Source organism: Lepidochelys kempii, chromosome 3 (assembly GCF_965140285.1).
Source record: "Lepidochelys kempii isolate rLepKem1 chromosome 3, rLepKem1.hap1, whole genome shotgun sequence".
Lineage (NCBI taxonomy): Eukaryota > Metazoa > Chordata > Testudines > Cheloniidae > Lepidochelys > Lepidochelys kempii.
In genome coordinates this window covers 136,739,619-136,754,978 of record NC_136382.1, presented here as the reverse complement: position 1 = coordinate 136,754,978, position 15,360 = coordinate 136,739,619, and the positions used below count along the sequence as shown (strand labels likewise).

The 15,360-nt window shown below is 38.9% G+C and overlaps 1 protein-coding gene across 1 annotated transcript in view; it reads right to left on the bottom strand.

Moving 5' to 3' along the window:
• RYR2 (ryanodine receptor 2) overlaps window positions 1-15,360 on the bottom strand; it is a 719,385-nt gene that overhangs the window by 530,235 nt on the left and 173,790 nt on the right. Inside the window, exon 2 of the mRNA XM_073338199.2 lies at window positions 14,992-15,111. Coding sequence (XP_073194300.1) covers window positions 14,992-15,111 — 120 coding nt within the window. The remainder of the gene's footprint in view (window positions 1-14,991; window positions 15,112-15,360) is intronic.

The window sequence follows — 15,360 nt, the reverse complement described above, 5'->3', positions numbered from 1 at the left end:
AGAGTGGAAGAACTACTTCTTGTGTCTTGCTTACAACACTCCTGCTAATACATCCCAGAAGGATGTTCGCTTTTTTTGCAGCAGCGTTACACTGTTGACTCATATTTAGCTTGTGGTCCACTATGACCCTCAGATCCCTTTCCGCAGTACTCCTTCCTAGGCAGTCATTTCCTATTTTGTATGTGTGCAACTGATCATTCCTTCCTAAATGGAGTACTTTGCATTTGTCATTATTGAATTTCATCCTATTTACTTCAGACCATTTCTCCACTTTTTCCAGATCATTTTGAATTTTAATCCTATCCTCCAAAGCACTTGCAACCCCTCCCAGCTCAGTATCATCCACAAACTTTATAAGTGTACTCTCTATGCCAGTATCTAAATCATTGATGAAGATATTGAACAGACCCGGACCCAGAACTGATCCCTGCGGGACCCCACTCATTATGCCCTTGCAGCATGACTGTGAATCACTGATGATTACTCTCTGGGAATGGTTTTCCAACCAGTTTTGCGCAAACTTTATAGTAGCTCCATCTAGGTTGCCTTTCCCAAGTTTATGAGAAGTTCATGCAAGACAGTATCAAAAGCTTTATTAAAGTCAAGATATAGTGCATTGAAGCTATAGATTTCAAAATGGTTTTCTAGAGGCAGTTAAGCATTATTCCTATTTTACAGATGAGGTAGAGATGACAATTCTGTAGGGCAAGAACGGTGGAGGTGCCAGTGTGGTTTGTGTGTCGTGCACATCATGTGTGCCTATATAGATTTTAAAATCTATATACACCTACACAGATAAAAAGCCCACTTTAAATAATCATGCTGGTGGTAGACTCAAATAGTCTTTAGTTATATAATCATACTATTTTTTCATCAGGATCCTTAATTTTTGAAGGCATATTTGTCCTCAGTGAGACAGCTATTTATTAACTTTGTGAACCCTAAAAAATATTATATTTTCGCTTGTGTATTTCAGCCCCTCTCCACCACAGTTGGGATATTGTTATTTAAAAACAGCTTGCATTTATTACTAAATTGTATATCCTCCTCACTCAGCCAAATCAAGGCCAATGTTCACTGGAGCAGTGAAACATCTTTCCAACTTAAGGAGAGCTCTCCCTGCCCAATTTTAGATCTCTACCCCAAACCTCCGAGAAGCCTGCACTGTCCAAAATATGGTCACAACCCTTTTTTTCCTTTTTCCTTTTTTTTGGTGGCAAAAGTATACTTTATTCATTCCCTTTGCTGTCAAAACAAGCCAAATGTTTTTTGTTCAAACTTTGAGGAGCCGGGGGGCAGGAGCGGCAGGGCAGGAAGAAATATAGTCTTTGGGCAAAACGCAGAATCTGGAAAATTTCAGCTGAAAAGATGAAAGTTTCAGAATGGTATAAGCAAATGTAAAAGTTTTTGGAATGGAAAAAACTGTCTTCATTTTACATGTAAAATGAAGACAATCTCAGAGGCATATTGGGAGAATGTACTGATTCATAGGCCATCTGATTCATGCAAGTAGTTCCATTGGCTTGGGACTATTCACACAAGTCAGGTGAACAAGATTTAACCCCATGTTTTGTAGTGCTTTAAAAGTATTCAGTGCTAAGCAGTAATCTCAGTTTTACCATGGCTACATGAACAAATTAAACATAAAAGTAACAGCTTTCAAGGGCCTACTGTAAATTAAACACTTGTAATTTCGTGTGTTCTGAGTTTAAAATATACAATATTATAAATCTGTCAGTGATTCGAGGATCTAGGATTTTCAGCTACATTATCAGCATAATTAAAATGTAAAAGTGTTTTTATAACTACTGTACGTGTATTAAAATGTATTCTGCTTTAAGCAACCGAGAGAAAATTAAAATTTCTGAGCCCTACAGTGAGAACTTCATAGAATATGTCACTGCAACTTTTCATTAGCAGTTCTATAACAAAATAAAATAATAAGCAGGACTACAGTGGTACTGTACTTAGAGCCAGCAGCCACTATTTTGTTACTTTCACCAAACAGCTGTCACAGAGCTGGGAGGAAAATGTCTTTTGTCTATAAAAAGCTCAGAATGTTCCTACAGTTACTTGCACTATGCACAGTCAAATCATCTATTGCCTGTCCCACTGCACCTTTTCCCAAGACTTGGTGCTTTTGTACTAAAAGACAAAAAAAAAAAAAATCCAACTGGATTTGCAAAGGCTCTGTTTTGAACAGGATGTGAAAGACTCCCTGCCATTGTTAAACAGATTAACTTGGTTAAAGCAGAACATCACAAACTATAATGAAACAACAAACAACTATTTCTAACAGGAGAATGACGACACAACAGGAACGTAAAACAAGTGGATTCCAGAAACTAGGCAAATACTCGCTAATCCAGTTATGCGGTTGTATGGATTGTCAGATTTGGCAATTGACTTTGTTACACCAGATTTCTATTTTCATGGCAGTATCTCAGTCAAGATTCTCTAGCATCATAACTGATTTTCATTTTGACTGAACAGATCCATAGATGTATAAACAATAGCAGAGCTAAACAAATAGAACAATTTCCCATAAATATTTATTCAGATTGGACAGTGAATTTTCATTTGACAGTATTTGTGAACCTTTCAAGTTTTGCCAAAATCTGAGTTCTCTAGATCTCCTCTAGTCCATTCAATTTGTGCATCATCGTGCCATGTTACCAGAAATATTTTGGAAAAAGCATATTTTTTTGAAATCATGAACACTCAAATATTTGCAAAAAATAAACTACAAATTGTAGATTATACTGAAAATTCACAATTCATGTAATACTGGTTAATTACATAAATTACATATTTTTCCCCCTGACTGGATGACTTATGCAACTAACCAAAGAGTAACTTCAAATTAAAAGTATCACAATCAAATATGCAACTTGTGTTATATTCTGTGGTGGTTGGTTAGTTATATTTATTACATAAATTAACAGATGAGAAATTGTCTATTTGATTGCAATATTTACAGTTCCAGTGGTCTGCATGCAAACAGTTACGCAAAATTTTGCAGATAATTTAAAATATATCAAACTGTCCAGACACTTCAACAATGGGTGGTGGGAGTGAATCAAAGAAAATTATATGTTGTGAATTACTAGAGATAAAGAAAAAGCCTATTAGGTCTAGTCTATTCTCCCTGTCACAGTCAGGTTGGCTCCCTACATTAGATTTTCTGGTTTTGTCCAGTTTTTAATGTGTTACACAATCTTTTAAGGTCGCAGTGTTTCCAACACCTCACTTGGGAGGCTCTTCTATAGTAGCGTTCCAAAAGATTCCTGTAATTGCTTCTGCTTCAAGCACAACGTTACACCATTCAGTGAAATTCAGCATTGGTTAAGGCATGCAATATTCCGAGTACTTGGCTGCACAAAACCTTACTCTCAGTCCCCTATGTAATTCTTTATCCTATCTTGTTCATATACCTTGTTATCAATGCCAGGATACAATGCCTGAATTTCTCTCTGATATGGAAATTATGATCTCCATAATCTGAACCTTAAAGGATTATTACTGAGTAATAGAGAAGATTCTTTTGAAAAATATGCCCTTGAAAATTCCATATGAACTGACCGATAGCAACATAATATTTTGAAGTAATAGGATAAGTGGTTGGGCTCTGAAAAGGAATTCCCATTCCTTGCTGAGTGTACACTTTGTTTCTCCATTTTTTTTAAATTGAAAAAAAAAACAATAGTGGCATTTATAGATAAGCCTCAAACTTAAACACATGTATGCTATTGACTAACAAGGTAACAAGGTAAGCTCTTCCAGAGAGCAGCCAGTCAGAGACTCCAGCCAAAGCAGGAACCTTTGGACATTCCAGGCAAAACTGGACAGTGTTCTCTGACTTTCTCTGCCCTGTGCTGATAGGCTGTTTGCTCCAACTCTCCCCTTTCCTCTCCCTCACAGTCTCTTCACCTCAGTTTCATTCCACACCTGCCCCTCTTACTTTCTTCATTTCCCTCTCCCCATCACCTCCCTCTCCTTGTCTATTCTTTTTCCCTCCTACGTAAATCCATCCCCCCAAAAAAATCAATAAATAATTGTGAACATGGCATCTGCTGCCACTACATTGTTCACTCTACTTAGACCCTTCCACAATATTTTCTCATTTTTCTCTTGTATTCCCCCGCCTGCCTCTATCTATAGTCACTTGTTTTGTACTTAGATTGTAAGCTCTTTGGGGTAGGGAGTCTTTTTTGTTTTGTGTTTGTACGGTGCCTAGCACAATGGAGTTCAAGTTAATGACTGGGGTTCTTAGGAACTATAGGAATAGAAATAAAATACAATAAAATAAAATGAATAAAGGCTTAAGCAAGAAGTAGGTTGTATACTAATTCTTATTTTGTGCTGCTAAATCTAAAGTTAAAAATTAATATTTAGCCTCTCAAATAAAGGCTAGATATTACAGCCAAGCACCAGGATCCATCCTGTAGCAATGTACTCTCACTTCCAGCTGATCTGCTGCACGGGGAGCAAAGTTCAGCTGCTGGGAACTCCCATCTGTAGAATGAGGAAGAAGAAACCTTCCCAACTTCACATTTAGTTGCTCTGTATGTTATGATAATTAGATTCCTTCTGAACTTCCTTTAAAGTTAACAGTGCCTTCAGCATAAATTATGATCATCATAGGAATCACCAAATTGTTGCAATACAGACTGTAGCTGGAATCCCTTTATTAGCGACTACTGAAATAGGGGCATTCAGGCTATCCAGGAAACAGCTGTAACAATAGTGTAAGTTTATCCATTTAGTTGTGTCCACCATAAGATGAGTGATTACTATCTCTGAGTCTAGGTCATATCTTACTCAACTGTGTAAATGTTTTTCTGGTTTATGGTTTTGTTTTTTTTAAACAGGAGTGGGGCTAGGAAATCTGAGATTCCATGCCTGCCTTTGTCAGATTTTCTGTGTGATCTTGGGAAAATCAATTAGCCGCTCAGTTTTCTCATCTATAAAATGGACATGGGCATAAATAATACCTCTTTCACAGAAATGATTAATATTTAATTAATATTTTTTAAACAATTTGATAACCTGCTATGGATTGTGCTATAGACATAACTTTATCATCTCTATAAGTACTAGGCCAAATCCTCAGTTGATCTAAAACTGCATAGTTCCGATGCCATTTTACATAAGCTGATGATCTGGCCCATTGTGGCTTGCATTGCTTAAGAGGTATATGTTATAATCCTAAGGAATATTGGAGAAGTTTGTTGAGGTAACATCTTTTGTTGGCCCAACTTCTGTTGGTGAGAGAGACAAGCTTTCAACCTTACACAGAGGTCTTCTTTAGGTCTACCCAGATTTTTGATGACCTCTGTATAAGCTCAAAAGCTTGTCTCCCTCACCAACAGAAGCTGGGCCAATAAAAGATATTATCTCACCCACCCAATAACCTGGGACCAACATGGCTACAAGACTGCATACAATCCAAAGGAATACCACTTCACTGTATAATTGATTCAGTTTGGCATTCCATGCCTGTAAGCGTTGCTCAGTGTTTGAAATAACACTAACTCGCAGTTTACCTATGCTTTATCAGTGTGCCCAGTGGGGACGATTGTGAACAAAAATTGTGTTCATATTGTGTTTTGAGTAGCCCTGTGCAGAGTTTCATCTCCTTTATGTGTTATGGCCCAAATCCACAAAGGGACTTAGGCACTGCAATGCAGAGCATCACAACGCCTAATTTTAGGTGCCTAGAAAATCACTAGAAGAACAATGAGATCCATAAAGCCAGAGTTTGGCACATAGACCTCTATATAATACATGGAGAAAAAGATAAGCACCGAAGAAAAAGGGATCCACAAGAGCATACATGCCAGGTGGGGAGCTCCCTATGCTAGCCAATGAAAGATGCTGCTGAGAGGGGGTGTCTCCTAAGCCCCGCACCGCTCTCACAGCAATAGTTATATAAGTCTGGGCTGCAGGACAGCACCTATTTCTGCTTGGGACCCACAGTCCAGAAGCCTTCTCCTACAGTCAGGCAGCTTAGGCACCTAAGCCATTTCTTGCAAGCAATGCCAGAAGAGAAGGATGTGGCAGTGCCTTCCTTATAACTTTTAGCTCAGTGGTTAGACCATTCACCTCGGATGTGGGAGGCCCAGGTTCAATTCTCCCAACCCCACTCTGTCTGATAGGGAGAAAGGATTTGAGCAGGGGCTCTCCCACCTCTCAGAAGAGTCCCCCAACCATTGGACTATGAGATAGTCTGAAACGGGGATGCATCAGTCTCTCTTTGTGAAGCTGTTCCACTATAAAAAATTATTGGGCCAGAAGGAGAACAATTTTATAGGTTCATGGGTAGAGCACTCATGGGGGGGAGGGAAGGGGCGGGGTTAGGAGACCCATGGTCCCTCAGTCCTCCTGCTCCAATGCCTATTTATATGCTGGGTTGGGGGGAGAAACTGAACAATTTCACATAACCTGCTGCTTGATTGTTCATTTATTGAAAGACATATTAGCTTCATATACACTACCTCAAGAGATTGACTGAATTGTCTGCATCTAGCAAAGGGAAACTTTTGAAAAGCCATTTTTTGATACACAAACTTCTTGCAAGTGGCATTTAGATGTAGCGTGATCTTTATACATAGTTGAAAGTAAATTATCCTCTCCAATGAAGAGCCCAGTTCCAGGAGGTGCGGAGTTCTGGCTCCTGCTGAAGTTGGTGGGAGTAGCAGGAGCTCAACACATGTAACACGACTGGGTCCAAAAAGAGCAGGATCAAGCAATGTGGCGAGTTCACTTGCCAAACACGACGGATTAATATTATCCCTGAGCTTTCTGTAAAATTTCCTCATACCTACCCCACTGCTAGAAAGCTTGTGCACTGTATAAATGGAGTAGATTAAAGAGTACCATTTGGTTTTGTATTACTACTAGAACCTACTATGCTTCTCTGTTTCCACCAACATCTCCAGTTTCTTACAGGCTAACAACTGTTTGTTGAACTAGAAAGTATCTTACTCGCTGTTTTGTGAAGCGGGAAAAAAAGCTAAAATAGTGGCAAACCTGGGACATTCTGGGAAGAGTCTTTAGTGGTGATCTTCAAATAATTTTAATCAGCTAGAATGTGCCTTCACTGCATGATGCCCTTTATTATATTGATTTTCTATGCACCCATCATAAGCTCTAGTTGCATAAACAATTTACTTTTAACAGGACAGGAATTGTAATTAACCAATGGTAAAGCTTTAGAACACTTCCCCATCCCCTATAAACTAAAAACCAAACTCCTTGGATTAAGCAGTGTCCCAATCAGCCATGCAGCAGGGGTCCCAGTGGACTCAGGGATGGGATTAAAGGTAGGGTTGCCAACTTTCTAATTTCAGAAAACCGAACACCCTTGCCCAGCCCCCTTTCCCCACAGCTCCTCCCCCACTCACTCCAGCTCCACAGAGAGAGCTGCTGCAGACCCCCTCCTCATCCCCTCACCACTGGCCGGAGCCTCCAGCGTCCCTTTTCGACCGGGCATTCTGGTCAAAAAACCGACAAGGTTGCCTTCTGGCAACCCTAATTAAAGGGTGGGAGGCAGACTGCATTCTGCAGCTGGGACAGAGTACAATTTGACACTCTCAATGGGCAAAAGGGTAGGGATCAAGAGAGACATAATTGGGAGACTATGGTGAAATAGAGGGAGTTGCCAGAAAAGAAGTTTTCCTTTTCTTTGCCTGGTTTATTTCCTGCTGCCTCTAGCCTGTAGGGTGGGCCCGCATTTGTGCTTGCTGCCCTTCAGTAGCTGGTTATATAAAGACTAAGAGCACTAACCCTATAGCAAGCTAACAGCTTTACTTCAAATTATAGATGCCAAAAGTCAAGAGATCTATTCCCCAGGAAGCATGAGTGCAGTTTAGCAGACAAATGTAATGTCTGTGTATGCATCCAGTCATGGACCACTACAACATGACTGAGCTGAAAGAGCACAGATCTTTCCTAATGATTAGCTGGGGCAGGAACAACATAATCATCAATAGCTGCTTTTCAAATCAGACAAGTACAGCAAATTCCTCCTACTCAAAACATAATTCACTGAACACCTATCACGGCTAACAAGTTATATGATGAGCTGAAAAAGAAACTCAAAAATTAGTGGAAGTCAGAGACTAAAATAGTAGTGGGATAGTGAGCTAGCTGGCCCGTAGAAAAGAAAAAAGAAAAACCTACTGTGAATCAGTTCATGTGCAACTGATAGAAGATTAAATCCTTGGATGAATAAAGGGACATTTCCCATTCATTGCTTGCTAAGACTACGTATGTAGCTCTTGTGGACATTATGGAGTGATTATTCATGTAACGCAAGGCACCAGAGCAATACCCCTCCAAAAGGAGGAGTTTTTTTTTTTGCCAGTCTCCTTCCCCTGCAATCCTTAATGTTATTTCAGAAAGCATGCATGGTTGGTAAAACAACGCTACATGAAACACTATTTCTGTAACCAGAAATCAGCCCCAATACGCCTCTGTTCATTCAGTTCCTGCTTAGTGAAACCTAAAGGTGGTCCTTGATTTTCCGAAACTATGGTAGATCACTGATAAGTGCAAGGTATGCTTTACATGATAGACACCTGTGCAGCTCCCCCAGCTACCATGGGAGTCATGCATATGAATTCACGGGCAGGATGTGGCCCTCGCATTGTGAGAATAAGGTTTTTTTTAAAAGTCTGCCCCCAGTTAAAGCTTTGTCTTCTAACAAAGCCATCATTACACCTAATTAGTTAACATTATGCAACAAAAAAAAATGCACAGCATCAATCCCACTCATTCCAGAAACTAGGACAGTCATCTGACATCGACTCTCAGCTCAAAGAGCAAACGGCTAAGACAGACAACTCCAGTTACTGCAATAATATGAACAAATTTATAATTAAGATCCTAAATTTTACTATACATATTCAGGAACTTTAAATACTATGCTCCCTAAGAACAAATGATCAGCTTCTATGATGTCTACTTTAGCCGCCTGAAAAATGAAGCATTTTTCAAACTAAATGCTCTGACAAAAGCATTTTAAGGGCTAAACCTAGTTATAAACTGACTTTTATATTGCCTTAAATAAAAAAAGATATACCCACAGTGTTTCTATTTAGTACCGTCCTTCTGCACTCTATAAGCTCCCAATATGGAAACAAAAATATGGAGAAGCCCACCCCATAACACCAAATATTTTCCCAAATATGTGACTTTTGTCTGACAACTCAGTAATTGCTTCTGAAACCTTTATAATCAACCCCTCTTCCTCCCTGCATTTCTACCATTGATGGTAGATGAAATGCAGAACACCAGCATGCACTGAATTTGTTGAAATATTTTCCCTTTGCATTATTAACAGACCTATTTGCTCCACTTCAACTTTTAATTTATTCCACAAACTTAGGCCACTTTCCTAGAAATTAACAAAACAATTTAAGTTGCCATAAAATGTTCAGAGTATTAAGTGGCAAAAGCAACAGATGGAGACGGTGGTGAAAGGGGATAGAGGTCATCCAAGAAGCTGATATTCAGACTTCCTCTTAACATTTGTATAACTCCACTCTTCAAGCTTTGCTGACACATGAAGTAAGATCACCATTTATTTCTTCATTCTGTGATAATTCCTGAGTTTGCAAATTAGTGGTTTAATTAGTAGTGAGGTTCTACTGTAAAGTTCAGAGAACATACAGCACCATTTATTCCCTTTATATGAATAATTCATAACTCTCAACGTGGTTCTACTGCATAAGGGTGTATTCTACCTTAAGGAATATGCACTAGAAGGCTGAATTTGGATACCTGTGAACACAAACAGGACAACCAGTGCAAAAACATTCACAGCGTATGCAGCTTGTCCAATGAAAATACAAAAAGGGCATTGCTTCAGTTTGCTGAAAAGCAGCATATCAAATACACATTAGGTCATCCTTAAAAAGTGCCAGTAAAATACATGTACATACGCAAAAAATAGATTACTGAGCATGCACACATCCATTTCAGACAGAAAATGAGTTACATGTTGGCCCAACTTCCTTGTTTGCATCTGTATATTTGTGCTCTCAAGTGCTATTACAGTACTTATTTGCAAATAAAATAATCTGCAGGCACAACTTAGACTCTGGCTTTTGTGTCTCATAACGGCAATATTTTCATTGTATGCTAGTTTACTTAGGCCACGCTTGTGACTTGGCACAACACTGCAGGGAAGTAAGGAATAAGACCTCCACTGCAGACCCTGTCCAGCTGTGCCAGGTTTACCCAGATTATGAGCCTCAGTCTGAGAGGACAACAATGGTTATGCACCTGTTAGCTCCCCATGAACGAGTGAGGTAAGTTGGAGTGTAAGCAGACACATGGTTTCTATCCCCTTGTGCGTGCCACAAGATGTTAGTCCAGTGACAGATAGTCAAATCACTTAATGAACAACTGGAAGTGCGCAGGTGAGGACCCAACAGAATAGAATAAGCTGGAAATAAGATGAGAAGAGAGTATGCTACATCTACTACAGGGCCAATAATTCTTACTCTTCCCCTCCTCCCAGCACAAGACAGAAGCTCCAAAGGAACTTAACTTGTCTGAGGGAGAGATCTTTTCTGGAGCTCCTCCTGGGGCAGCACAGCTACCCACCACCCCCTACAGAGGAGAACAGTATATTAATGGGTTAGTGGCTGTGTTTATGAGCTCCATAGAAGAAGTGAAACATGCAAAAGGATACGACTGAGAAAAGAGAAGGCGGCCAGAGCAGAAAACAGCATGATACTTTTATTATTACCTCTTATCCTCTCTCCTCTTATTTTTAGGTTTATTACAGTAGTATCTAGGGTCCAACAAAGACCAGGGCCCCACTGTACAACACAATGTATAAACTGATTAGTAGACAGTCCCCATTCAGTAATTCATTACACCCATCATTGAATCCTGTCTTAGGGGTAGTGACTGAGCACTCCCACAGTATAAAATAATTATACCACCACCACTGGGAGAGGGAGCTCCCTCACCCTCCCATCATGCATAGCACACCTAAAAGCAAACAAGTAGTAACGAGAAGGAAATACTCACTCCGGGCCTGGGCCTGCTCCCAAGGAAATCAATTCCACCTCTGTTACTGGTTTCAGTGGGAGCAAGACCAGGCCCTTTGCGACTGACCCAGCTCCCTTTGAAATCAATGGCAAATCTCCCATTTACTTCAATGGGTACTGGATCAGGCCCAATGTCCTCAGAGTCTGATAAACACTCAGACCCCCAAGCTATCAACTAAACCAAAGAAAAAACTAAGGAGACTCTCACTCACTATCCCCCACCAAATTAACGAATCAACAAGAAGAAAAAATTCTGGAATCTCACTAAATACTTTGGGATGACTGAATTAGTGGAATCACCATGAGGGGGGCTACCCCAAACAACGTTACCCCAAATAAGGGCCAATAGAACCTTCACTCCATATCATCCTACTTTGTTTATGATGTTTTACAAAAATAAAAACCTAACTTTAGAATAACAAATTTATTTGAGCACTTCAATCTCTCTGGTCACTTGATTACAGACCTAAAAGTCACAATATTACAACAAAAAGACTTCAAAAACAGACTCCAATGAGAGACTGCTGAACTGGAACTAATTTGCAAACTGGACACCATTAAATTAGGCTTGAATAAAGACTGGGAGTGGATGTGTCATTACACAAAGTAAAACTATTTCCCCATGTTTATTTTTCTCCCTACTGTTCCTCACACGTTCTTGTCAACTGCTGGAAATGGCCCATCTTGATTATCACTAAAGGTTGGTTTTTTCTTCTTCTTCTTCTCTGTCCTGCTGGTAATAGCTCACCTTACCTAATCACTCTCATTACAGTGTGTGTGGTAACACCCACTGTTTCATGTTCTCTGTGTATATAAAATCTCCCTATTGTATTTTCCGCTGCATGCAGCCGATGAAGTGAGCTGTAGCTCACGAAAGCTTATGCTCAAATAAATTGGTTAGTCTCTAAGGTGCCACAAGTACTCCTGTTCTTTTTGCGGATACAGACTAACTTGGCTGCTTCTCTGAAACCTAACTTTAGAATGTTTTTGTAGCTTTTTAAAATCTTTGAGACTATTTTTAAATATCCTCACTATTTATAAAGCCAGGATATCTTAGTTCCATGAGTCCAAATTGCAGAGGGTTCAGAGGGATAGAAAAATTATAAACAGTACATTTTAGAAAACGCTAAAAAGAGATATCTGATTTATAGAAGAACTATTATAACGTCATGATGTTTAAGGTCTGTCAGCAAGAGGGAAAAAATCCCTTATGCTATTAGAAAAGAGGGATTCTTAACTCTCTAGTGACAAAGCTGCCATTTCTGGCCCTGGTGGTTCACAAAATATCAAAACTCAAACCCAACAATAGTGGAGGGCTGCATATTCCCAATCCTGAACTCCAGACTACTGTAAGGTTGTGTTTGGGACAGGGGAAACAAGTTCCACATGTGGGATGAAAAATATTTTTGGAGGGCTAATATTGGAAAGGACTACTCCAGTACCATGCATTTAGATCTTAAGAAGAATGATTCACTTTAGAAAGCATAACATTTTTTCCATATCAGTGAGATTTGTATATACAAATAATGACCTGGTCTTCAAAACAAAGAAACAGATCCTATTGGCTACAGAAATGGATTAAATGTCCCTTTAGTTCTATAAAGCCTAACTAAGGTCTGGGTTTTCCACACAAGGAATAGAGCTGGTTAAAAATGCCCTTCACCCCCAAAAAGTGAACTTTTTTTGCCAAAATTTAGAAAAATTTCTACAAGCTCTAACATCATGAAAGCTACTTAAAATTGAATTCACCTGCAAAAGAAAAAAATAGGTTTGTGCCTTAGGTGTCACAAAGAAGCAACAAAGTAGGATTGGAAGTTTTTCCATTTTCTCCTTGCTTGTTGAGTAAAAATTCAAGACTTGTGTACCCTAAGGGGTTTTTTGTGTGTTTGTGTGTCTCCTGTAAAACTCTGAAGAGTTGTTGGAGAACTAGAGTATGACATGAGTGACAATAACGTGAACCTTGAGCAACTGAGGGCTTGTCTTGACTAGGGTGTTTACCTCACGTTATTTGATTGAGGGAGTTACCATGTTTTCAAATTTATTGGCAAAGGCTAGTCTGGACACTCCCCAACATTTGTTCAAGGACACAAATGTCTGTGCTGACTTGGACTGAGAATAAAAGGTAGCTGTAAACATTTTTCACTTGAACTATTACACACCTATAGATGAGATCTGGCAAGACTGATTTACATTTACTGATAGTTGACTTCTAACTGATTTTTTTTTTTTATAATCTACCTTGTCTGGCCTCTCAAAAGGTTATTATTATTATCTATATTACCGTAGTGTCTAGGGACGCCAGTCATGGACCAGGACCCCATTGGGCTGGGTGCTGTACAAACAGAACAAAGACAGTCTACAATATCCACAAAACCCTTTTAAATGCTCTTGCCTAAATAACAACACATACTTAAGTATTGTAGAGATAATGTTTTTGCCTGCCCATAATGCCTCTCTCATTTTCTCTTTCTCCAGTCAGCTTTGTGTTGCTGGTCTCATAATTCTCTGACTCTCTCAATGCTTCATTTCTTCAGATGGGCTCATTTTAAGACTTGTACGCCTTTGAAAAATTAAAAACAATGACGGCCTTTAGTCTTCTCCCCTTCCCCCGCAACTCTTACAGAGCTAACAGAGTATATGGTGACTTATCAGGCACCTGGAAAAGATGGTACTGAAGAATTAGAACTGCTTTGAAATTTATAATTCTCTTCACAGTCATGAACATTTTATATGAGATTGGATGTTTACTATCCAAAATTATTGAATGATAATTCACTCATTAAATAAACTAGACTTTCTGGCCTTAGAGGCAGCTAATACTGCAGTTCCTTCTATCCTGAAGTATTTTTATAATTAAAAAGACTCACTTAAAATGGAACAGCATGAATGAATTCATCCAGATCATTGCTATTATAATGAATCATTAACATTCTAATAAAAATTTTATGATGATGAATAATACAGTCAAAATGATGAGACATGGAAAATAAAGCATTACTCTGCAACGTATGAGAGATAATGTATTTAATGATAAAGTGATGCTATGGAAGTTGGTAGGCTAAGTTTTGGGGTTTTTTTTAAACAACCTCAATACTGATCCCTTCTGGAGATCTTACTTTCTAGATGCTTTTCATATATTTAATTCGCTCACCAAACATTTATAACTGATCTGGAGAAAAAATATTTATAAAAATAGAAACACGTGGCTACTTAATATCAATAAATATCAGTTAACACAAACAGCTGTCTAATTTCCTCCCTTAGAAATGGCTTTTTGATTTCAGTGAGAGATAGCCAAGTTTATGAACGCAGAACTGAATCTCAGTGTGTGAACACTCATTTGTTGAACAGCAACCTTCATTGAAAAAAAAAAATCTTCTTATCATTACCATGCTATATTATAGAAAACCATTATGTAGGTTGGATACAATTTGATATTTGCACCAGGATTGTGTATCTTGTCACATTAGAGAGATTCAAACAAACAATTATCCCAAAGCAAACAGCACAAAATAAACCCTTACTTTTATCACATATACCCACTGGTGGGATAAATATCCTCTGGCAACAGCCTCAATGCCACACTAAAGAAATGCATCTTTGCACTGCACTAAATTTGCTCTGTAGCACACCAAAATAGCACACTAGTGAACTGGCAGTAAGGAGCAAAATCCTAAGATGAGCTTCAAAGACCAGCCCCCCAGTATATTGCAGTCATCCAGCCTGTAAGTGACAAAGGATTCAGCCTGCAAGTGTCATGAGGGATTAAAACCTTCATTATGGTATCTGGAGATTTATTTGACTTGCCCATGCCTTTAGATAACTTGTTTACTATATGTCACAGCAAGCAATATTGTACCAACAAGAAATTTTCCCCTTGTTAATGACATTACAAACAGCGCTACATTCAGACAGCTTGCTATACCTTAGAATTTGAAGTGGATTCCAAAAAACAGAGCCTGTTGCCAAATCCTTCTGCCGCAAGGCACAGTTTCTGTTGCTCCTTGTGAACAGTTGCAGTGCATTGCAGAACCACTTCATCATCCTACAAAAAACAGACAAAAATTGAACATGGTTATGGTTTCGATCCTATAGGACTTTGGGAAGCATTTACAAAGGCATAGCTAAACATCAGAAGTAATCAGCCACAAACAGCAATAGAAGTAAATCCCAGGGTAGCTTTCATTCCCGGAAGGGAAAATTTGGATGATTCAGAGGGAATCACCACAATAATGCGCTAAGATGCATGTTGTTTTGTTTGTTTTGAATTATAATGAACATCTCATCTATTAAT